This window comes from Ziziphus jujuba, chromosome 6 (genome assembly GCF_031755915.1).
Source record: "Ziziphus jujuba cultivar Dongzao chromosome 6, ASM3175591v1".
Lineage (NCBI taxonomy): Eukaryota > Viridiplantae > Streptophyta > Magnoliopsida > Rosales > Rhamnaceae > Ziziphus > Ziziphus jujuba.
The window spans coordinates 29726876-29751350 of record NC_083384.1 but is presented as its reverse complement, the minus strand read 5'-3'; the positions used below and the strand labels follow the sequence as shown (position 1 = coordinate 29751350).

Genomic DNA, 24475 nt, shown 5'->3' with positions numbered 1-24475 from the left:
TCATGAACTACAAAATATTGATATTCCTATTTTAAGCAGTGCATCTGTCTGTAGATACATATGAACTCTGAATATTATTATTATTATTATTATTTTTTAAATATAAAGTCTGTACAGATTTAAACTACTACATGACAGGAAGATTCAAATATAGAAAAATGACACTTTACTCCATGTGTTCCTGTTTCTTCCGTGTCCTAGAATCAAGTATTTAGTTCGTACAATCTGATTTACATTTTCATTTGTAACATAAGAGGATAATATACTTGACATGGGCGATATTAGTCCGTATATATTAAATTTAAATGATAAGTGGTTAAGAATATTTCCAACTATTTATCAAAAATATATAATAAAAAGTAATATGCCTAATAATTTTTATAAGGAGAATAAAATCAACCCTAGTGAATTATTAGTTTTTCAAAACATGCTAAATTCCAATCATACTTTTTAAATTAGACAATTACATTTTCTTTTTCAAATGACGTAAACAAATCCAATTCAAAGAAATTTCTGGGTTTTGTTGTCAACTTCACGTCTCCGCGTGTGGCTGCTTTTTTTTTTTTTTTTTGTCTTTTTTTTATAATTTTTTTTCACTCATTAGTTGGTAAAAATGGCCACCTTGAAAATTACCGCCAGACAACCCCAAATTAATAAAGCTTTCTCCTTTTATTCTTTATTTTTTATTTTTTATCTTTTACTGTAGTATACAACAAGTTATTTGAAATTATTAATTACGTATTAATGAATATCCATAGTTATTACTTAAAGAATCATAGTTTCAAGGGATTTTTTATTTTAACTTATTAATTTAAAAAGTTAAATTGCCTTTTCAAACTTAAAGAGTCAAATTTAATTAATTTAATTTAATATATTATATATTCTAGTATTATTATTGTAATATTAAATAAATAATTCATATATAAAAGAAGATACGTTATAAAAGTTTTTAGAAAAAAAAAAAAAAAACAAATAAAGAATATTACTGGAAGATATTTTAAAACTTCACTCTTTATTTCAAAATTAATCTTTATTATAAAAATATATGTTTTTAGTTTAAAGAGTATTTTTGGAGATACTTTTACATTCTGATGTACTCAACCAAAATAATAAATGTTTAAGAATATTTTTATCCATTTATCAATAAATAGTTTTAAAATATAAGAAAGTATTAAAAATATAATATGTCTAATAATTATTATAAGAGGGAAAAAATCATTCGCTAAAAAATTATTGGTTTTTTAAAACATGGCTAAATTCCAGTCATACTTTTCAAATTAGAAAATTACATTTTTATTTCTTAAAAACGTAAACAAAGTTATTATATTAATAAAACACTGCTTAAAAATTATCATTAGAAACAATTAATATATCAGAGAAAAAAAAAAGAAACGATTAATATATATATATATATATTATTTTTATAGCAGAATTATACAAGATCGATGACTTCCCTGAAACCTTATTAAACTTGACTAATAAACTTAAAAATCTTACGAAAATGATTTGTTGAGAGGAAACTTGAGGAGCCTCTAATAGACAAGCACTTTATGTACACAGAAATAGAAAACTGAGAAGAATAATGAAAAACAGAGGAAGTAATAATAGAATTTGATCGAGTAATAATAATACATCGGACAGAGCTTAACCAGAGTTAACTCAAAACCTAATTAGCCAACTAACTATCCGACTCAGCACCGATAAACAAAGAGACTTAACGCCGACAAGGCACATACACCTAATAAGACAATTTGGCTTCCCCAATTCAAGCGCGGACGGCATTGATTGCCGACTTCGATCTCCATTATACTTTTCCGTCCTACTTTTTTGTTTTTCCAAATTATTTTAGAACCAGATATTTACTTGGGATTTTAGAATCCTTACACTTTTTTTTTTCTTTTTTTACTCACTACTTTTTCCCTCTTTATAGTCAAACTGTTATCTATATTGATCTCTGTTCCTACCCTTGTTCGCAAACGAAGCTTTAATTTGTAAACATGTCTTCGTCTTCTTTTTCTTCAGCAATCTCTTCCAAAAAAAAAAAGTCTGAATTTCTAGAGAAGTATGATGTATTTCTCAGTTTCAGAGGTGAGGATACCCATGATACATTTGCTAGCTATCTTTATGCAGCTTTGTCTGCAAACAAAATCTTGACTTTTATGGATTGCCAACTTGAGGGAGGTGATGAAATTTCATCCACACTTAGAAAAAGAATTAAGGAATCCAAGATTTGGGTAATCATTTTCTCCCAAAACTTTGGTTCGTCCACATGGTGTCTGAATGAACTGGTGCATATACTTGAATGCAAGAAACGAAATGAGCAGACTACTGTTTTGCCCATCTTTTACGGCATAGATCCATCGACTATAAGAAAGCAGGAGGGTAGCTATGGAGTTGCATTTGCAGACTTGAAAAACATTTTGCAGACAGAATGGACAAGAGGTGCATCAATGGAGAAGTGCTTTAACAGAAGCATCCAGATTCTAAGTTATTCAGGTGATCACTTTAGCATTTTCTATATATCCTAATTATTGTTATTGCTAGCTATTTAAGATGAATCTTCTACAAATATATATGTGCTAATTACTTATTTAAGATGACTATAATTATTTGTTTGTGCTATAGTAACCTAGAACTAATCGCAAAAATAAAATCACTAAACAAGCACATAGAATTTACCGAGGTTCGGTCAAGAAGGAGCTAAGTCCTCGTTGCTCACGTCTTGAGCTTCTGCGCTATAAAGATTGTTGTGTTTACAAGCCTAATCACAGACCTCTAATGGTGGATTCACACAAGAATTCCCAAAACCCATAACTGAAATCCCAATACACCTATTCAGTCCTCCATCTCTCTCAAACCCACGCTGAGAACAAAAAGAAAGAATGAATCCTAAATCTAATGAAATTTCCTCGCACAAAGCTCTTAATCTCGGTCTGCAGCCCACATTCTGAACCAAGGAAGAAGCAGTCCTCTGTTTTTTTATCTGTTTGCAACCTCTTGTTGATGTGAAACATCACTTGCAGTGCTTGGTTTGATACAACTGATCACCAAAAAACGATGTCGTTCCTTTTGATTCCCTATAACAGGTTAATGGGCCACATGTATTTTAGCTGAGAAATCAAACACATATGAAATGACCATTTACCGCAACTTCATTAAATGACATGGAAGTAAAGTGACACCGTTTTTGCTTCTTGTTCTTGAGACTGATTCTTCCCCCTTATTTCCCTTAATTCTTGACTTGTAAAAAACCTTTGACTGAAGAATGAAGAATTATTTCTCACAATTTGCAAGTGAAAACAACTCATATGACCAAGAAAATTCTTAGTTATGAAAGGCTACTGATTCTAGCTAGATCTCCACTCTCCACCTTTACAAAAGAACGTGACTTTAATTTGGTCACAACAAGTTAATAAACTGGGTTGCGACTAAATGATTATTTAGTCATGTGGATAAACTGTTTGTGGCTAAAAGATATTTAGGTTTGGTTTTCATCACGGGGTTAAGTTTTGATTATTTGTGGGAATGAAAAAGAAAATTTAAAGAACCAAGAAAAACTGAGAGAAAAAGGAAGAAAAAGACACTCCAAATTTTCTTGGAATTTTCCTAATAAGAATTATATTGATTTAGCAACTTTTTATACGAGCTAAAGATATGCACACCAATTTCTAGAACTTAAACCACTTTACAATAGACAAGCTAGCTTAGCGCTCAGTTACAATAAACACAAAACTTGTACACCTTATATACTTACATGGCAAAGCTTTACAACATTCTCCCTCAAATTCATTTTGGCTGATATAGATCAGACAAACCTAAGTTTGAACAATAGCATTCCCCCTTACACCTGAAAATTGAAAAAGAAAATAAGATGGTATTAACAACCTTTAGTTTGGATTTTATATAAAAGAATCTCAAAGTACCTAAAGGTTTGGTAAAAACATCATCAACCTGTTCCTTAGTTGGAACATATCTAATTTCAAGGAATTTATCCAACCTTTGTCTCTCACAAAGTGATTGTCCATCTCAATATGTTTAGTCCTCTGATGTAGAATAGGATTTACAGCTAGAGCAGCTACGCTCAAACTATTTGTCCATAGCATTGGTGTTGGCTTACACAACTGTAATTCTTTAAGAAGATTTGGTAACCAATGTAATTCAGAAGTAACTGTTAGAAATTTTATAGATCTAAATATACATAATAAATTCCATAAATCATAAATTACTAACCTCCAAACGCAGCCATTGATAAATTAGATCTTTAATCCTGCAAAATAAAAAAAAACAACGTAAAGTAGTGCCTATGGACACACTACTCTCAAACCACTCTCAGATTTCTGAAAACCCTAATCTCAAAATACTGTATGGTATCTATCATGTTTGCTTGCCCTAGACCCTTTAAATAGTCTCTACAAGTCAGACTTATCCATTAATTTTGACACACATAAAATAATAATAATTTGATAATATAATTATACTAGGAAAAATATGGATAAGTCAATGGGCTTATAAAGAGAGTTGGTCCTCCAGTCCAATGCGCCAACTGGAGTCTTATAGAGAGTGTGTGACCAAGGGCCCTACTACAAAATAATAAAATAAGCCAGTCCCATTAATGGTATAAATAGGCCCTGTAAGTGAGTAATTGATTATGCCAAGTCCACAAATATTAATTTAATTCATCATTCTCCCACTTAGACTGCATAATCATCATCATATAAAATCCAAACTCACTTACTATATAATCTCCCGAACCACAATGCCATTTCATCCAAATATATAGTATACCGACAGGGCACAACAATATACTAGACTAGGTAGTAGAGATTCTCTCAGTAAATCTCCCAAAACATTATACCATTTTAACGGAGTACTTTGCATGCCATAAACTCAGTCTAGGTAGTAGAGATTTACCTAACCATGTGCAATCCCCCAACACACAAAACCATTTCATTCAAGCACATTGTGTATCAACAGGATACAACAATATACCCAAACTAGGTAGTAGGAATTCACCATGGCACCTGTGGATCAACATACACATATACATAGACTAATAGTCTCAACAAGCCTGTAAATATAAGGAGCAATAATATGTGTAATAAATCATCTCATAAATAAATAATTATCCACATACATCAATATATTAAAATATTCAAAGAAATAAATAATACTCAACATGGATATTACTACAGAAAACATAACAAACTCCCACTGACCCACAGCAGTCTCAACTGCCTAACAATCCCATACGGGACACATGCTCCTCAAATATGCCTACCGGTAAAGCCTTGGTCAGTGGATCTGCCACCATGCTATAAGTCGGCGTGTGAACAACAGTAATGAGGCCCTCTTCAACTTTCTCCTTTACCACAAAATACTTCACATCAATGTACTTCGCACTAGGAGTACCTTTTAAATTATTGGAGAAAGACACCGCTGCAGTATTATCACAATACATCATAATAGGCCTCTCAATGGAGTCAACTATTCCTAAATCACGGATAAAATTCCATACCCAAATTGCATGACGGGTAGCCTCATAACACGCCACATATTCTGCCTCCATAGTCGAGGATGCTGTCATTGACTGCTTGGCACTCCGCCAAGACATAGCACCTCCTGCCATGATAGATATATAACCAATGGTAGATTTCTTATCATCCACACAACCTTTATAGTCTGCATCACTATAACCCACTACTTCAAGAGAGTTGGTGCGACGATATGTCAACATATGATCTTTAGTACCCTGGAGATACCTAAAAACCTTCTTAATTGCTTGGTAATGAATAGGACCGGGATTGCTTATAAATCTACCAAGCACACCCACAGTAAAAACTATATCAGGCTGTGTACATACTTGAGTATACATCAAACTACCTACTGCTGAAGAATAGCGAACATTCTTCATTGCCATCCTTTCTCTATCATTCTTGGGACACTGATCTTTAGAAAACTTTTCACCTTTCGTAACCGGTACACTTCCAGAAGAACAATTATGCATATCAAATCTTTTAAGGATTCTATTAATATAAGCTCTCTGAGACAATTGCAACACATAATTAGTCCTATCTCGAACAATCTTGATGCCCAAAACAAAAGAAGCCTCACCAAGATCTTTCATATCAAAATGGTTGCACAACATCTGCTTTGTCTCAGCTAATAGGTCAGTGTCATTAGTAGCCAAAAGTATGTCATCAACATACAACACCAGAAATATAAAACTGCTCCCACTGACCTTCATATATATGCATCTATCAACAACATTCTCCTTAAAGCCATTTTGGGTGACAACCTCATCAAACTTAAGATACCATTGTCTTGAAGCTTGCTTAAGACCATAAATAGATTTCTTAAGCTTACAAACCAAATTACCATTCCCCGTTTGTTGGAAACCAACTGGTTGAACCATATATACATCCTCATATAAATCACCATTCAGAAAAGTAGTTCTGACATCCATCTGATGCAACTCCAGGTCATAATGCACCACAATCGCCATAATGATTCTAAAAGAATCCTTTGTGGATACAGGAGAGAAAGTCTCTGTATAATCAATTCCTTCCTTCTGGCTAAATCCTTTAGCTACAAGTCTAGCCTTATACCTCTCCACTTGACCATTAGAGTCCTTTTTAATCTTAAAGACCCATTTGCACCCAATAGGCTTGCTACCCTCTGGTAACTCAACCAAATCCCAAACTCCATTTAATGCCATGGATTTCATTTCATCTTCATTGCATCCAACCAAAAATTTGAATTTGAACTGCTTATGGCTTCCTCATAAGTGCTGGATCTGAATCATCACTTATGTCAAACTCATGCTCATGCAAGTAAAGCTCATAGTCATCAGGAATAGCTGATCTCCTAGTCCTTTGTGACCTCCTCAAGGGTACATCAGCATTTGCAATAGTTGGAATATCCTGCTCTTCAACAATGAGTTCATTCTGACCAACTACTGGTTTATCAACTACTGGATCAACAATATCTCTATCAGGTATACTGGGAATGAAAACACTTTCTTCTCTAAATTGAGATTCCCTTGGACCATTACTATCACCAAACCCAAAATCATCTTCAAAATAAATGGCCCTGTCTGATTCCACGATCCTGGTGGTGTGAGAAGGACAAAAGAATCTTGAACCCCTAGATCCTATACAATAGCCAACAAAATATCCACTAATGGTTTTAGGATCCAACTTCTTAATTTGGGGATTATAAATCCTTACTTCAGCTTTGCAACCCCATATTCGAAAATGGTGCAAATTAGGCTTTCTTCCTGACCACAACTCAAAAGGTGTCTTAGGAACGGACTTACTTGAAACTTGATTCAAAATATAAGCTGCCGTCCTTAAAGCCTCTCCCCACAAATAATCTGGCAACCTAGAATTTGCCAACATAGACCGCACCATATCCAACGAAGTTCTATTCCTTCTCTCAGCTATGCCATTTTGCTTAGGTGTACCAGGCATCGTATATTGTGCATCAATGCCACACTCACGCAAATAAATAGCAAAAGGCCCTGGGTTCCTTCCAGTCTCATCATATCTACCATAAAACTCACCACGTCTATCAAACCTTATAGCTTTTATTTTCTTATTCTTTTGAAGCTCCATCTTTACCTTAAACTCTTTAAAGGCAACTAAAGAATCTGACTTCTCACGAATAAGCTCAACATGTCCATAACGAGAGTAATCGTCAATGAAGGTAATAAAATATCTATAACCACCCAAAGCAGTTGGTGTAAAAGGTCCACATATGTCAGTGTGGATTAACTCCAAAACATCTCCACACCTAGCTAACTTATCCTTTCTTACCTTGGCAGTTAACTTCCCTTTCACACATTCAACACAAGTCAACAGATCAGAAAAATCAAGATTAGGAAGTATCCCATCCTTCACTAACCTTTCCATTCTGTGCCTAGAAATATGTCCCAAACGTTTATGCCATAACATTGAGGAATTGTCATTAACTTTTGGGCGTTTGGAAGCAACAATAGAATTAACAAAGAAATTGAGACCATTATTAAATAAATCAAGCTTATATAAATTGCCACATAAAGTTCCAAAACCAATAAATTTACCATCCTTAAATAATTCAACTTTGTTATTTCCAAACAAAAAACTATAACCTTGACTATTCAAAACAGAAATAGATAACAAGTTTTTTCTTATTGAAAGTACATAAGAAACTTCTTGCAACTCCAAAGCATATCCAGTGGCAAGCTTCAACTTGATTGTTCCCACAATGTCTACCTTCACTCTTGAGCTATCTCCCATATAAACATGCTGCTCAAGATTGGTTGGGCCCCTTCAACTTATCATCCCCTGCAATGAATTAGTAACATGAATTGTTGCTCCAGTATCTAACCACCAAGAATTCATAGGCACATCGATAATATTGGTCTCAATCATTAAAATATTACCTTTCTTCTCTTGCTTTCCCTTTAAGGTCCAACAGTCTATCTTCTTGTGCCCAACTTTATTGCAGTATTCACACCTGCCATTGAAGTATTCTTTCCTTTCTCTAATCTGAAAACCACCATCCCTCGGCCCTTTAGGCTTCATATCAGAAAACTTTTTCCTATTAGGGTTAAAACCCTGCCCAGGCTTGAAACCTTGTCCTGGCTTGAATCCTTGTCCCTTCTTTTGGAAAAACTTCTTGGACTTATCTACCTGATGTGAAACCATAGCAACAGACCTAGACTTACTTAATTTAATATCATCCTCTTCCTTGACAAGGATAGTAGTCAATTCCTCCAAACTACAACCTTCTTTCTTAGTATTCAAACTCGACCTTATATTATCAAATTGTGATGGAAGACTCCTCATTATAGAATAGGTCAAGAACTCCTCTCCAATGTTCATCTTAAGATCCTTAAGCTTATTATAATAGGAAGAAAGTAGCATAATATGGTCCCTTACTCCTTTAATACCATCATACTTGGTATTATTCAATAGGTCCAAATAATGATGCTTCTCATTCATATCAAACTTGATAAACTTCTTTCCTATCTCCTCAAGAAGTCCCTTTGCAGTATCCACTTTACGAATACTAGCATATATGGCCTCATCCATGTAATTCTCCATCATCATCATACAGCACTTATTAGAGTGCTTCCAATCCTCATAAAGTTTCTTAGCTGCTCAGTACTCTCATCAGTCGGTATCTCTGGTGGATCTATCTCCAAAACCAAATCCAATTTCATGAAGGTCAAATTCATAACTAAGGTTTTCTTTCATTTCTGATAATTTGTCCCATCCAATTTCATCATGGCAGTCATGGGCAGAAGGTTTGGGGTGCTACTAGCTGTAAAAATAATAAACAACAAGACATTCAAAAATTTAAGACAAATTCAATTACTATTTTCCAGCCCCTCAACACAAAAACACAAACATAAGTATCGCTTAGGGTCTTTGTAGCACTAAAGATACCCTTACGCGGGTCAGGGACAGTCAACCAAATAACCACAATCAAATGCATTGAACTGAACCACCGATAGGGCAACTCAGAATCTGCAATACATGGTATTCAATCAACTTCCACTGCCATTCCAGGCATCATACAAAGCAACTAAAACTACCGACAGGATAGCCTAGTTACCCGTATAGACCGTGGTTAATAAGTGGGAGAAAAATAACATATTGGCAATTTTATGAAATAGGAAAATATAAAACATCCCATCCACTATGCCAATATACATTACATTGGTACACATAATACAGATAAAATAAGTCTCACGACAGGTGAGTACCTAAAATCCCACACTACTATACCAACTAGGCACAAAGCCTCTTTGGGTAAGCTCACACAATCCAATTTTTCAACCACAAATATTTAATTTAATTTAATAAAATTGGAATGTGATAATTAAACAAATAAATAAACAATAAATAATAAATTGAACAATTGAATCACTAAATTAATTAATAAATAAACAACAAATGTCAATAAAAAAAAATAAGTTTTTTTTTTTTTGGCCTGCTGACGTCATTTGCTGACGTCAGCAAACGACGTGTCGTGTCGTGCTGATGTCAGCAGATGATGTCAGCTCTCTTCTTCTTCACCCAACCGGGTCACGGGTGACCCGGTTCCAGTCCAAACGGGTCACACGACCCGCTAGTCTTACTCGGCCATAACTTACCGTTCCGGCCACTGTTTCCGACGATACCGGAGGCGTTAGTTTCATCTTCCCTTGGGCAACGTTTCCCACAAATCAATTTGATTCAAAATCAACCCAAAATAAACATCCAAGCAAGGTTTATATTCGGCCAAAACACAAACAAACACCCATGGAAACACAAGAAATTCCAGAAAATTTTAGGCAAAATTAGTGCCGTTTGTTTCGTGTCTTCTTGGGAAACTTTTTCCCCAAATCAATTTGGTCCAAAACCCAGAAAATTATAACACCCAACCATGTGAAATTGGGTCGTCGAAAACCCAGGTTTTTTTTTTTTTTTTTTTTTTTAAGGATCTTCAGATCCAATTAGAAATAATAAACAATATAAAACATAATAAAGAAGAATTTTTCACCATACCCAGGTCTTAATTCGAACTAAAACAAAAAATTCACATAATTTGCACAAACTCAATATAAACCCGTTATTGCACAAGAGAAGAGAAATTATTCAATAAAATTCCATCCTTAAAATTTGGATCTCCAAACAAGCCGCATATCAATATAACAACAAATTTAAAAATAATTTATTATGTATATTAACCAGGCTCTGATACCAATTGTTAGAAATTTTATGGATCTAAATATACATAATAAATTCAATAAATCATAAATTACTAACCTCCAAATGCAGCCATTGATAAATTAGATCTTTAATCCTGCAAAATAAAAAAATAAAAAACAACGTAATGTAGTGCCTATGGACACACTACTCTCAAACCACTCTCAGATTTCTGAAAACCCTAATCTTAAAATACTGTATGGTATCTATCATGTTTGCTTGCCCTAGACCCTTTAAATAGTCTCTGCAAGTCAGACTTATCCATTAATTTTGACACACATAAAATAATAATAATTTGATAATATAATTATACTAGGAAAAATATGGATAAGTCAATGGGCTTATAAAGAGAGTTGGTCCTCCAGTCCAATGGGCCAACTGGAGTCTTATGGAGAGTGTGTGACCAAGGGCCCTACTACAAAATAATAAAATAAGTCAGTCCCATTAATGGCATAAATAGGCCCTGTAAGTGAGTAATTGATTATGCCAAGTCCACAAATATTAATTTAATTCAACAGTAACATGAGCCAATGCCCTGTATTCTGCCTTTGTACTAGAGCAAGCCACCATTGATTGTTTTTTAGAGCTCCATGAGATTAGATTTATGCCACTTGTAGATCTCCTACCTTCTCTATCACTAGCCCAATCAGAATACAAAAAACCATGAACAACAAATTTCCCAAAAGCTCTAAGCTGCAAACCATGACCCATAGTTTTTTTTAAGGTATCTAAGCAATCATTTACAAGCTTCCTAGTGTAAAGAAGTTGAAGCTTAAACAAATTGACTCAAGTTATTGACAGCAAAACAAATGTCTGGTCTAACGATATTCAAATATTGAATAGCACCAATTGTGCTTCTATACAACTTAGGTTTGTCCATAATATCACCTTCTATAAAAAACAAAGGCTTACTTGCCATCATTGCGAATGGTGAAGGTTTGGCACCCTACATTCCTATTTTATGAAGTAAGTCTTGAATATACTTGGTTTGAGTCAATAACATTCCTTTAGAACTTCTTTTAACTTCAATACCGAAAGAAATTTAAATATCCCAAATCTTTCAAAGAAAACTGTAAACTAGATGTCAAACTTTTAGTTACTTTGAAACTTGATCCAGTTACTATAATGTCATCAACATACACCAATACTAGTGTATAAGATATCTTGGTTCTAAAAAAAAAAAAAAATGAAAGGCAGAGAACGATCTGAAATTGAATTCTTAAAACCTTTTTTAAGGAGAGCACTTTTCAACTTGTCATACCAAGCTTAAGAAGCTTGTTTTAAACTATATAATGTTTTGTGAAGCTTGCAAGCATATGTTGGAAACTGTTGGTTCTCATAGCCTTGAGGTTTAGCCATATAAAAAACTTTTTGCAAATCACCATTTAAAAATGCATTGTTAAAATCCAACTGGTTCACCATCCAGCGTTGAGCCGCAACAAGACTTAACACCACTCTAATAGTTGTTGGCCTCATTAAAATCAACTCCAGGCTATTGATGGAAGCCTGTTGCCACCAAATTTGCCTTATATTGTTGAACTATGCCATCGACATTTTGTTTGACTCTAAAAACCCATTTATGACCAACCATAGTCAACCCTGAAGTATATGGTACTAGAGACTAAGTTTTATTTCTTATAAGAGCTCCATACTCTTTATCCATAGCTTGTTTCCATCTTGGATTAACTAAAGCTTCCTGAACTATCCTAGGTTCACTAACATTTTGTGTATTTTGTAACTGATTTGTAATGTAAACCTTTTTAAAAATTCCATTCTTTGAACATGTTTGCTGAGGATGAGTAGAATTAAACTGATGTGACTTTGTGACTGGCAAGTGATCTGAATTAAATAAGTGATTGTTCTATTATCAAGAGAAGCCATGTCCATCAGATCATCATAGTTATAGTATAATGATGAGAGAACTGAATTATCAACAAGATTTGATGAAACAGGTGATAGTTTTGGAGGTTTTGAAATATAATCAGATGTGAAGGAAGTTAAGCTACCAATATCACCATTAGACAGATCATGAGAATTTGTTGCACCATTATGCATACTATGAGTTTCATAATTGATTGGAGAAGTACTAAGCAAGGAAGAGTGTGTTTAAACACTAGCAGTGAAGTAATAAAGCACTCTGGAGTATTATAATTATCCTGCTATGAAAACCTTTCTTTAAAAAACTCAAAGCAAAAGAAAACTCTTTCTCATTAAAGGTAACACTATAAGCAATATACAATTTCTTAGAAGAGTCCAAGCACTTATAACTCTTATGATCAGCATTGTACATAATAGAAACACATTTAGTAGTATGGAAAACTAAACCTTATGACCATTGTAAGGCCTTAAAAAAGGGAAACAAGTACTGCAACAAACTTTTAGAAATTGATAATCTAGAATTTTTTGAAACAGCAACTGATAAGGGCTTTGAGAAATTAGAACATTTGATAGTAGTTGATTAATCAAACATATTGCTAAACTGAAAGCTTCCCACCAATACAACAAAGGGACGTGAGCTTGAACAAGCAAACCAAATCTAATTTCAATAACATGCCTAAATTTTCTCTCAGCCCTTCCATTTTGTTGATGCATATTCATTCCAAAGGTCTTTAAATAGGAAAGAAATGCCCTATGTTCTCCACCCCAATCTGGTTGCAAACATTTAATCTTTGCATCAAACATTCTCTCAACCATAACATGAATTGTTTGAGAATATGAAGAGCTTTAGATTTGACTGTTGTAGGGTAGGCCTAAGTATACCTTAAATAGTCATCAATAAAATGAATATAATATCGAAATCCTTCTGTTGAAACAGTAGAAGTAGGGCCTCAAACATCCATATGTATCAATTCAAAAGGAGCATTAGCTCTAGAAGAAGATAGAGGAAAAGTACACAAATGACCCTTTCCATATTGGCAAGCCTCACAAAATGAAACCTCTTTATGAATATTCAGATTAAATTTAAACAAAGAAAGAACTTTATTAACACTACAGCTGGGGCATGTCCTAGCCTTTGATGCAAGATATCAAAATCAATACAATCTTTGCCAGTAACATGAAGACCAAAATTATTCTTTACAGGAAAAACAAAAGAAACAACCAAAATCAGAAGACCTAACTTTGGACTACAAACAAAACCATGATCACTAATATTAGAATAACCAATTCCTGCCGGTACACACATGGTTGTATTTGTTAGTGTTTTTGTATTTGTAGCTCTTTAAGATAACTGTTAGTTGCCAATATGTGTTGCTTTTTTAAGATGACTTGTGATATAGAACTTGTAGCTTATTGAGACCATCTTTAAGTGTTTCTTTGAGAACCAATACCCCTAGCTGTTTGTCTTTAATCAAACAGTTATTTTCATCAAATTCAATAATAACATTATTATCAGAGGTTAACTGTAAGACACTTTAATAAGTTCTTTGCTATATGTGGCACAATTAAAACACTTTTTAATGTTAAAGCATAGGTTGGACAAGATAGAGAATGAACAAGTGTATTACCTACACTTGTAATGTCAAGCTCCTAACCATTTCCAACAAGCAATTTGGTGTTTCCATTGTACTCCAACTTCTGTAGCAAATGATTTCCATTAGAAACCACATGATTAATGGCTCCATTGTCTAAATACTATTTTAGATCTCTAATTAGCACATGAGTAGCTGCAAGATGAGCAGAAGCTTATTAAGAGAAACAATAATTATTCATAGGCAAATTAATGCCAAAATGACCACCTGAATGAGTTCCCTCTGCATTTTTTAGTGGCAAGCCAATACCATAGTGTCCATAACCAGAAGGATTATTAACATTTTGTGACATAAAATTCCCAAAAGCTCTAGGAGTTATTTAACTATACTAACTTTGAGGCATTGAAATAAGTAAAACATGATTAGTAAAACTAGGCCTGTGCAGCTGTGCAAAGTGAACATCCACACCAAAAGACATAAGAGGATTCTAAAAATTTGGATTTACAACTAAATAAGGACCTTGAGAACCAAAATTTTATCCTTGAAAAACAGAACTTCCTGAGTTAGAATCTTATAATAACAAACATTAGCAAGAGCCCAATTAAGCCACAAATTTGACATTAGGGCTTCCAAGTTCGACTACTTATATTTTGCCTCTGCCTTTTCCACAATACCCTTTACCTCTATTGTCATAAAAACCTCTTTTCACGTGATACTCATTAACATTTATCTTGCCAGATCCAGTTCCCTCATGATTAGAAACATCAATGTATGAATGAATATTTTCAACATATGAGTTAACACTTACAGAAGAGGTATTTCCTAATGTTAATGGGGATAAGGTATTATTTCTAAGTTGCATTTGACTATTAAACGCAGAGGTAAGATTTGCAGTATGGTATATAGTAACAACATTCTTTTGCTCAATTGTAGTTTCATAATGGATAAGGAAATTTTTTACCTCTTGTAAACTTGGTAAAGGAGTTCTGTTTATTTTATTGAGTTTGACCATCTCATATTCAAGACCTAAGCCAGTTAAAATACACATTACAAGTTCCTTCTCTGACACAAAAAATCCCCCTACAAACATTTGATCAGCAATTTTCTTCATCTTCTTGTAGTAATCGATAACCTTCATGGCCCTTTTCTTTATAGTTCGTAAGCTGATTTCTTAATTGAAGCATCATTACCTCTGATTAAGAAGCATAAGTTTCCTCAAGTGAAGTCCAAATTGTTCTTGATGTCTTCAAACCTACCAAATCTCAAGCTATTCAACAGAAATTGCAACAACTAACCATCCTAGCAAAAGGTGATCTTGGAAAATCCACAACTATTGCTCAAGATAATATTTCAGCAAGCTTTCTTCAGTGACTTCAACTTCATTGGAGATAAATTCCCTCATAAACTCTGCTTCATCCATAAGCAAAAGCTTATCAAGCTTGTGTCCTCTCAAAATCATTAAATCTAAGATTTCCAAACTAGGAAATTCTCATCATCAAGCTTAGGAATACTACTTGGAAATAGTAAGACTAATCAATGAACCACTCATTTTGTCTGCATTAGCACTCACAATTGAATCTTCCATGCTTGAATTCACAAGATCAATTATCTCAGCTTGGATACCATGTCACAAAAAAGAGAATTAAAAAGAAAATCTAAATAACTAAGAAAAGTTGAGAGAAAAGGTAGGAGAAACATGCTACAAATTTTCCTGGAAGTTTCCTGATAAGGATTTCATTAATTTATCATCTTTTTATACAAGCTAAACATATGCACAGTAGTTTCTAGAACTTAACTAACTCAGCTTAACCACTTTACAACAGATAAGCCAGCTCAGCACTGCATCGTGGGGTTTTTGTCATGGCTTGATTGATCGTGATTAAAACCTTTAGTTACAAAGTTTTATATGTACATTTATTGAGTTGTGACATAGTCTATTTTACTGCAGTAAATTTTCTTTCTTTCCTTTTTTTTTTTTTTATAGGTAAAGTAGTAAATTTTCTTCGCATGCAGGTTTCTCTATCAATAAGTTTCGGACTAAAAATCTGCATTAATTTATACGAATAGCCTATCTAAGATGTTTTCATTTTGATTCATGGCTCTACAGTCAGACGAAACTATGGCGATTGCTTCTCAGCTACATTTTTTATTTCTCTAAGCTACATTTGAATTTGTTTCATTTGCATGCAACGATCCCGTATGTATATACTTCCATATTTTTAGGAAAATTTTCACGTATATACTTCATCAATTAATTTCTATGAAATTCCAATGTATATATTCACTCTATACTTTTAACTAATATCTACTAGCTAGCTATAGCACTTTTAATTTTTTGAAAAGCTCATAGTACTGTTAATTATTTATAACTTTGTGGTTATTTTATTAAAAATATAAATATAGTGATGATTGATGCATCTACCATTAGCTTAAGCATTACAAAAAAATAAATAAATAAAAGTTTATGTACTATTAAGTGCATTTTTTCCTAAATGAACGACAAATGTAAAAAAGCTACACTACTCCCAGGAGTTGTATTCCCTACACATTTGTCAGAGAAGGAGGTACAATTCTAGGAGTACTGAAAATTTGCTCTAAAATGATGATGAACAATAAATTCTATTTAAAAATGATAAAGACAATAAAATAAAAGATATAAAAATAATGAAAATTAGTCAAAAATACCATTGCTTTCATTCTTGAATCACAAGAAAAATCGCAACAAACATTTAGAATTGAACAATGCAAATAACTAAATGATAATTTAAATTGCTTTCTTTTTCTCCGTGTACCTATCTTTTTACTAAGATGTTTGTCCTATTTTTCTTAACAACTGTATTATCTTGTTTCATGTAGGCCTGAGTGCAAATTGGTTGAAAAGATTGTTGAAAACATATCATTGAAATTGACTAAATATCTCTCAAAAGAGAATTCCCTTAGAAGCCACCTCATTGGAATTGAAGAAAAGATCCATGAAATTGAATTATTATTATCTATTGGCTCAACAAATGTTCGCATTATAGGCATATGGGGCATGGGAGGTATTGGTAAGACCACCCTTGCTAGTGCTGTATATCAAAGATTATCATATTGTCACTTTGAAGGTCGCTACTTTGTTTGGAATGTTAGAGAAGAATATGCAAGACATGGACCAAATCATTTGAGAAAAAAACTTCTATCCGAGTTGTTAAATGATGAAGCTATTCTAAGGATGGATACCCCATTTGTAATATCACCTTTTATTCTTGATAGACTTAAACGTAAAAAGGTACTCGCTGTTTTGGATGATGTGGATAATTCAATCCACTTGGATGCTTTAGTTGAAGGATATAATCAACTTGCTTCTGGAAGTAGAATCATTGTTACATCTAGAAATAAGCGAGTCCTTAAGAAAGTAGCTGATGATATTTACAAGGTTGAGAGGTTAAATCAGAATGAATCTCTTGAGCTCTTCCACTTGCATGCTTTTCGTAAAAATATTTCTCAAGCCATTGATGATGAAATGGTGTTAGGAGTGACAAGTTACGCAAATGGAAACCCATTAGCTCTAAAGGTCTTGGGTTCGTTCCTTTGCTCTAGAATTGAAAAAGATTGGGAAAGTGCTTTGAAGAAGCTGAAAAGAATTCCAAACCCAGAAATTCAAGATGTATTAAGAATCAGTTACGAAGGACTAGATGATCAAGGGATCAAGGATACATTTCTTGACATTGCTTGCTTGTTTAATTCAACTTTTTCCAGAGACATTGCATTAAGCATACTAGATGATGGTAATTCCTTTGTGAATATAGAAATAAGTGTTCTCATTGTTAAGTCTTTAATTGAGAGTAATGAAGATCCTGTCGACAATTTGCTATGGATGCATGATTTGATAAGACAAATGGGTCGGGCAATTGTTCGAGATGAGCATATACAATCTAGTAACTGTAGTAGATTGTGCGATGCGAAGGCATTTCGTAACGCAATAGAAAATCGAATGGTAAGTACAGAGGAATAAATTATTGATATCTCTTTCAAAATTTATATTATTCCTTTTGATAAAGAAACACAAAGCACAAAGCTATTTCCAACTAACATCTTAGGTGTCTATACGAAGCTCTTAAATTTCCTTTTATTGTATCCTTATCTAGAATACTAATATTCATTTTAAATTACAGGGAACCACAGCAGTCAAACTCATATCATTGGACATGTCTGAAATTAAAGAAAATGTAAATTTGTGTCGTGGAGCCTTCTCAAATATGCACAACCTACAAATTCTGAAAATTTATTGCTGTGATGATATCGGTATATCTGAGTTTGTCAAAGTTTATACTGACAATATTGCTGGCCATGAGTTTAAGCTGTCCACTCCTAAAGGTCTTGATCCTTATCTTTCTGATAAGCTAAGATACTTCCAGTGGGATTTCTACCCTTTGAATTCGTTGCCCTCAAAATTTAACCCGCAGAATCTTGTTCAACTTGTACTTCGTGGAAGCCGTGTCGAAAAACTTTGGAATTATAAAGTTCAGGTATGTTTAATTTTGTTTTATTGTTTTAGAGATCAGAAAAATAAATAGTAAATAATTGTAAGCCCTTTTTCTCCATCTGTTACAGCCGCTTCCGTTGCTAAGAATGATTGATCTGAGTTATTCCAAGTTCCTTACTCAATTACCAGATCTGTCACAGGCCCAAAAACTGGAAAGTATAAATCTTGAAGGCTGTACAAGCTTCGTTCAGGTTTTTTCATCTCTTCAAAATCTGGACAAGCTTACTTATCTAAATTTGAATGGCTGCTCAAAACTTAGAGATTTCTTTAGAAAGGCATCGAAGAGTACAGGGTACATGGAAGTTGCCGCATTGGAGGAATTAAAAAAGTTTTGAACAACATTTTTCAGCTGAAGAATTTCACGTTTCTCAAAACTTTGATCCAAAGTTTTACACGCAACTTATCCCTCTATTCATCTCAGTCCCACATTTCTCAAAAGATTCCATTAAATTAAAGAGAATTACTTTTGAGTGGGACAGCAATAGAAGCAGTACAGCCATCAATTTGGTATCTCTCCAGTCTTTTTCTATTAGATATGAGGGGTTGCACAAGACTTAAAAGTCTTCCACCAGCATTTGTAAGTTGAAATCTCTTAGACAACTAGAGCTGGGAGGTTGCCTAAACCTGGACAAATTTCCAGAAATCTTAGAGCCTATGGAACCCTTGACATATCTGGAGTTAAACGAAACAGGGATTAAAGAGTTACCAGAGTCAATTGAAAATCCAGTTTCTCTCAAAGTATTATATATAGAAGGATGCAAGGAACTTGAGTCTCTACCCAACAGCTTGTGTAATTTAAAGAATCTTGTGTTGTTAGACCTTGGGTTATGTTCGACACTTCAAAAATTGCCTCCTCTTCCACCCTTTTTGCTCATCTTGAAGTTAGATGAATGTGAGAGATTGAAGTATATACCAGAGCTTCCATCCCTATTATTTAGTCTGTCTGCAAGATGCTGCACGTCACTGGAGTACATCTCAAATTGGAGGGATCCATCATCACAAGATGTGAATACACTTGACCATAAATTCTTTTATGGAGATGTTGACTTTGATGGTTGTGAAAAATTGGATCAGAATATACGTAACAGCATACTCGATGTTAAACGTCCAGTACTTCAAGTTCTCCTCCGAACAAACACTACTGTATGTCCAATCTTTTATCTTCCTTTATTTTCTCTTTACTTTAACAAGATACAATTAAGATGTTTTGTAATAATTTAATATTTCAGCAAGTACTGATTTAATTTCCCATTCATGATAAAAGGTCCCAAATTCTCATGATTTTCTTTATCCGGGAGTTCAAACTCAGAAGATGCTCATTGTTTTGTAATAATTTAATATTTCAGCAAGTACTGATTTAATTTCCCATTCATGATAAAAGGTCCCAAATTCTCATGATTTTCTTTATCCGGGAGTTCAAACTCAGAAGATGCTCCTTGGTGGTAGTAGTGATAAGATTAGTAGGATTACAATCGAGATTCAGACTTTTCGGCCATATTGTAATAACTTATTGAGTCATGCAACCTGCATTGGTTATGAACGCCATAAAAGAGGGCATCATGTATCTCTTTGTCTTGAAGATAAACTCAATTTACTCGATTACAAAACCATCGGTGACGGTGATGTTCGTTTGTACCAACATCATGGTTCGGCTCTTGTGGATAACATGGTTTTTTCAGATCACGTGTTCATGTGTTATGCCACAGAACCAGGACCCACTTCTCTAGGTTGTTCGTTCAGCTACACATTCTAGTGAACTGAGGCCAATTGTCTGGCGACAAAAACGACACTGGAAGTATGGCAAGATTAACAAGTTTGGGTGCGGTTTGTGTTGTATACAAGGAAGACACAGAGAGATCTGATGCAGAAACTAAAAGTAATTAAGAATAAGAGATTCTTCGATGAATGTTGTGAATCAAGTGGATGTACTGAAGCTGTTGAGTCTCATGAGGAAGAAGACGATGATGAACGGCTCTTTAACAGATGGATGCAGAGTGATTGGATGTTGATCAACCTGAAAAACAGAACAATTCTATAAGACATGCTCTGGTGATAATTGTCAAATCAGTGAAAGTAAAGTTATTGGCAATGGTAATATGAGGAAGAAGCAAATCCTTGGACTAATTCGAAGAAAATCAAACATATAATCAATGATTTCTTAGGTAAATCAATTTAAATTTTCTTTTTGTTTTTTTTTCTTCTTTGCATGTTAATTTGTTGAAGTTATATGTATACTCTGTTTCGAACATGCACTTCTTAGTATTTTAGTTGCATTATTAATATATCATGTATATATTGGTGAATTTTGTTTTATCACACTTTGGCTTGTTTTTTAAAGAATCTTTGTGAACCATGCAGATATCACTGCACGTAGCTTCAAATGAATGGTGTGGTATCTTGGAAAAATTATATCTTCCCCTTCAATTTTTTCTTATTTTGGCATTGGAATACCCTGTTTTTGTTACATCATCAGTATGAATTTCTTTAACTACCATGAGCATTTGACATATATTAGCAGAGAAAATTAGATAAAATATAGAATATATTACCTATGGATATGATTCAGAGTTGTTTTATGACGCATAATTTATTGGTATATACATCAAGTTAAACGTGCTTAACTTAAAAGTTGCCAAGGATAATATTTGTCTATTTAATTTATTTTTTTTTAAAGTTTGGTATTACTCTGCCAAATGTTTGATAAAATGTCTTTATAAATGGTAGGTTATTTTTGTGTTTTGAATTGTTTGCCAAAATAAATACTCTTTCCATCGCTGGCAATATAGTAGATTCTGACTCATACAGATTTTCTTGTAGTTTGGACAATATAAATTTCACAAAATAAATCAAAATTTTTTTTTTATGACCAAGGCATCAACTATGCAAATGTATTTGTTTGATTTCTTAATACATGTTGTGGGTTCTCGTTTGGTTTATTATTTTTATAAAACTCTAGAAAAATATTATTGGGAAGATTAGTTAAAACAAAGTTGTAGCCTAAAAATAATAGGCTCATGAATACTGTTTGTTAAATATAGAATAAATCTCCAATATGTTAAAGATATATAAATATTTTATGGACTTAAAATAATCAATTACTCATTTATAGGGCTTATTTGTGCTATTAATAGAACCGGCTTATTTACTGATTCATGTAGTAGGACCCTTAGACACACACCCTCTATAATACTTCAATTTGGCCATTGTATTAGAGAACCAACTCTCTTTAGAGGTCCATTTGGCTTATCCATATTTATTATTATTATTATTATATTTATTATTAAATTATTATTTTGGTGTAAGTAAAAATAATTGGTAAATTATGTAACTTGCACGTGATTTTAGTTTTTATAACTTTAGTCTTTTAAAAAAATAAAATTGCAACACTATAAGGATCTAATTACGGAAATATGTCTGCAACACCATAAGATTCTAATTTCTATGTATTAGATAGATCATCCATCTTTGCAAAATTAACACACATATATATATAGAAAGAGAGAGAAAGAGAGGGATAGAGAAAGAGAGAGAGTGTGAGAGAGATAGAGAATTAATAATATACATTGGAAACCTTCTTTTATATGTTATATTATATTATACCTTTTTTTTAACATAATTAAAACATATCTTTATTGTAGCAATGATAATAACAATAGCAAACATGCGTTATAATTCAAAGGATTGGGGGGAGGCACCAAAGGACAAGGGTGATTTATTAGGCATTAATGAAATTTCATTTTATTAGGTTACTATATTGTAATTTATAATAACTAAAATACAACTATCTTTGTTATTTCAATCCAAATAAAAATTAAAATATTATTTTTCAAACACAATACGTTCTAATAAAAAAATAAAACATAATAAGAGAAAAAATAACTATACTGTATAGGATAAACACTTAATCTTCTTAAGTTGTTTCTTGCTCAATGAATTTGTTGCAAAATTTGGAAATTCCGATACTATTTTTATTGTCAAAATGATGGTGTTGTTCTTTCTTGCATGCCCTCAGCCTAAATAATCTTTTATGTCTTCTCTTTTTTATATATTTGTCCTCCATTATCCTGAAAAAATTGATACATAAAGATGAATTAATAATCAATAAGGAATCTTCATAAAAAACATTTTGTTCTTTTCGATCAGTTTCCACAGCATATCTTGATTCAGCATTGTCAACTTCAACAAAACATCCATAGCATGGTTCACATCCATATGAGATGATCATGATTAAGACCCATCCAAAATAATTAAATTGAAATTAAACAATAAAAAAATAAAAAAAACTTTAATAACCAAAACAGAAATATGAAAAGAACAAAAACCATCAAAATATTAAACACCGAAACTTTAAATAACTAGAAGGTGTCACTTACTAATTTATAATCAAGTGTATTTTACTTATTTGGTAAATAGAATAAAATATAATAATTTTTTTTGAATATAAAATAATCAAATAATTTGTTTTGAATATAAAATCATACTTTGCCATATTTAACAATTATATTCTGAAAAAGATATCTCATTTTTTTACTGATAAAATAAAATTATATTATTTATGAAAATTTTTTTGTATCCAGATAAGGAGATATCTTTATTAATTTCTATATAATCATATTTGTATATGTAAAAATATTTAAAGTACATTTGATTAAGGAAACCATATATATATATGAAAATACACATATAATATTATAATAAGAAAAATATATATTTTTGGGGTACAACAAATAGAAGGTAAAAAATTTCATACTTTCAATCCGAAACCATATATATAGAGATGCATTTTATGTTATATATAATATCATAATAATAAAAATATATATTTTTGAATACAACCAATAAAAGATAAAAAAATCTCATATTTTTAAATAGCTACTATATTTGATACTAATTAATATTTTAATAGAACTATAAATAATAAAGAGAAGGAGAGATGATTTTTTCTTGATAATTTTGAAAAGAATTTAGAAGAATATTATAATGATACGTAGTAAATTTTTTGTATTGACTATTCTACTTTTATATATTATATAAGTTGATATGCATAGATCTGCAATTAAAGAATGATGGTGGATACTATTATTAGAGAAAAATTATAAATATAAGTAAAAGCTATACATACTTTAATTACTTTCCACAAAAGAAATTAACTACTAATTCCATAATTTTGTAACTTCTTTGGACTCATTGCATAATTTTTTTTAAAGGAAAAATGACAGTAATCAATTACGTAATTAGCAGTATTTTTTTTTTTTTTTTGGATGAAATAATTGGCAGGAATTGAATAGAGTATAGCATATCAACTAGTATTTGTTCTATCTGCAATATGAAGGGAAATCTTAAGTCAAAAATGTAAAAACTTTCTTCCACATGTGTCAATAAAAAGTATGACTTTCTTCCACATGCAAAGTTGCTTTAAATTTTCAACCTGATCACTTTATAAAGAAGTATATATATATATATATATATATATATATATATATATATATATTTTGTTGGCAAATAAAATAAGATATCATAATAAATAATATATTAAAAATATTTTATATGTGTACATATAATCAGTTACTATCGGAGCTACCAGCTTCAATCTACTTTTTTCACTGGTCTCTTTCACTCTAAAACAAAAGCCCAATGTCCATCAAATTGTGTATTATAATATGCTCTTTCAATTTTGTGTTTTTTTTTTTTTTTTTTGGAATAAAAAATTCAAAGTACTCCTAAAACATTTTTTAAAAAAAATC

At 32.4% G+C, this 24475-nt stretch overlaps 1 protein-coding gene across 1 annotated transcript; it reads left to right on the top strand.

The window, feature by feature from the left end:
- The first annotated feature begins 1997 nt into the window (after window positions 1-1997).
- Window positions 1998-20484, top strand: LOC107429756 (disease resistance protein RPV1-like). The gene is made up of 6 exons (XM_060817964.1): window positions 1998-2458; window positions 17063-18182; window positions 18361-18714; window positions 18800-19023; window positions 19328-19874; window positions 20113-20484. The coding sequence occupies exons 1-6, from the start codon at window positions 1998-2000 to the stop codon at window positions 20482-20484; spliced, it is 3078 nt and encodes a 1025-aa protein (XP_060673947.1).
- Window positions 20485-24475: the final 3991 nt, after the last annotated feature.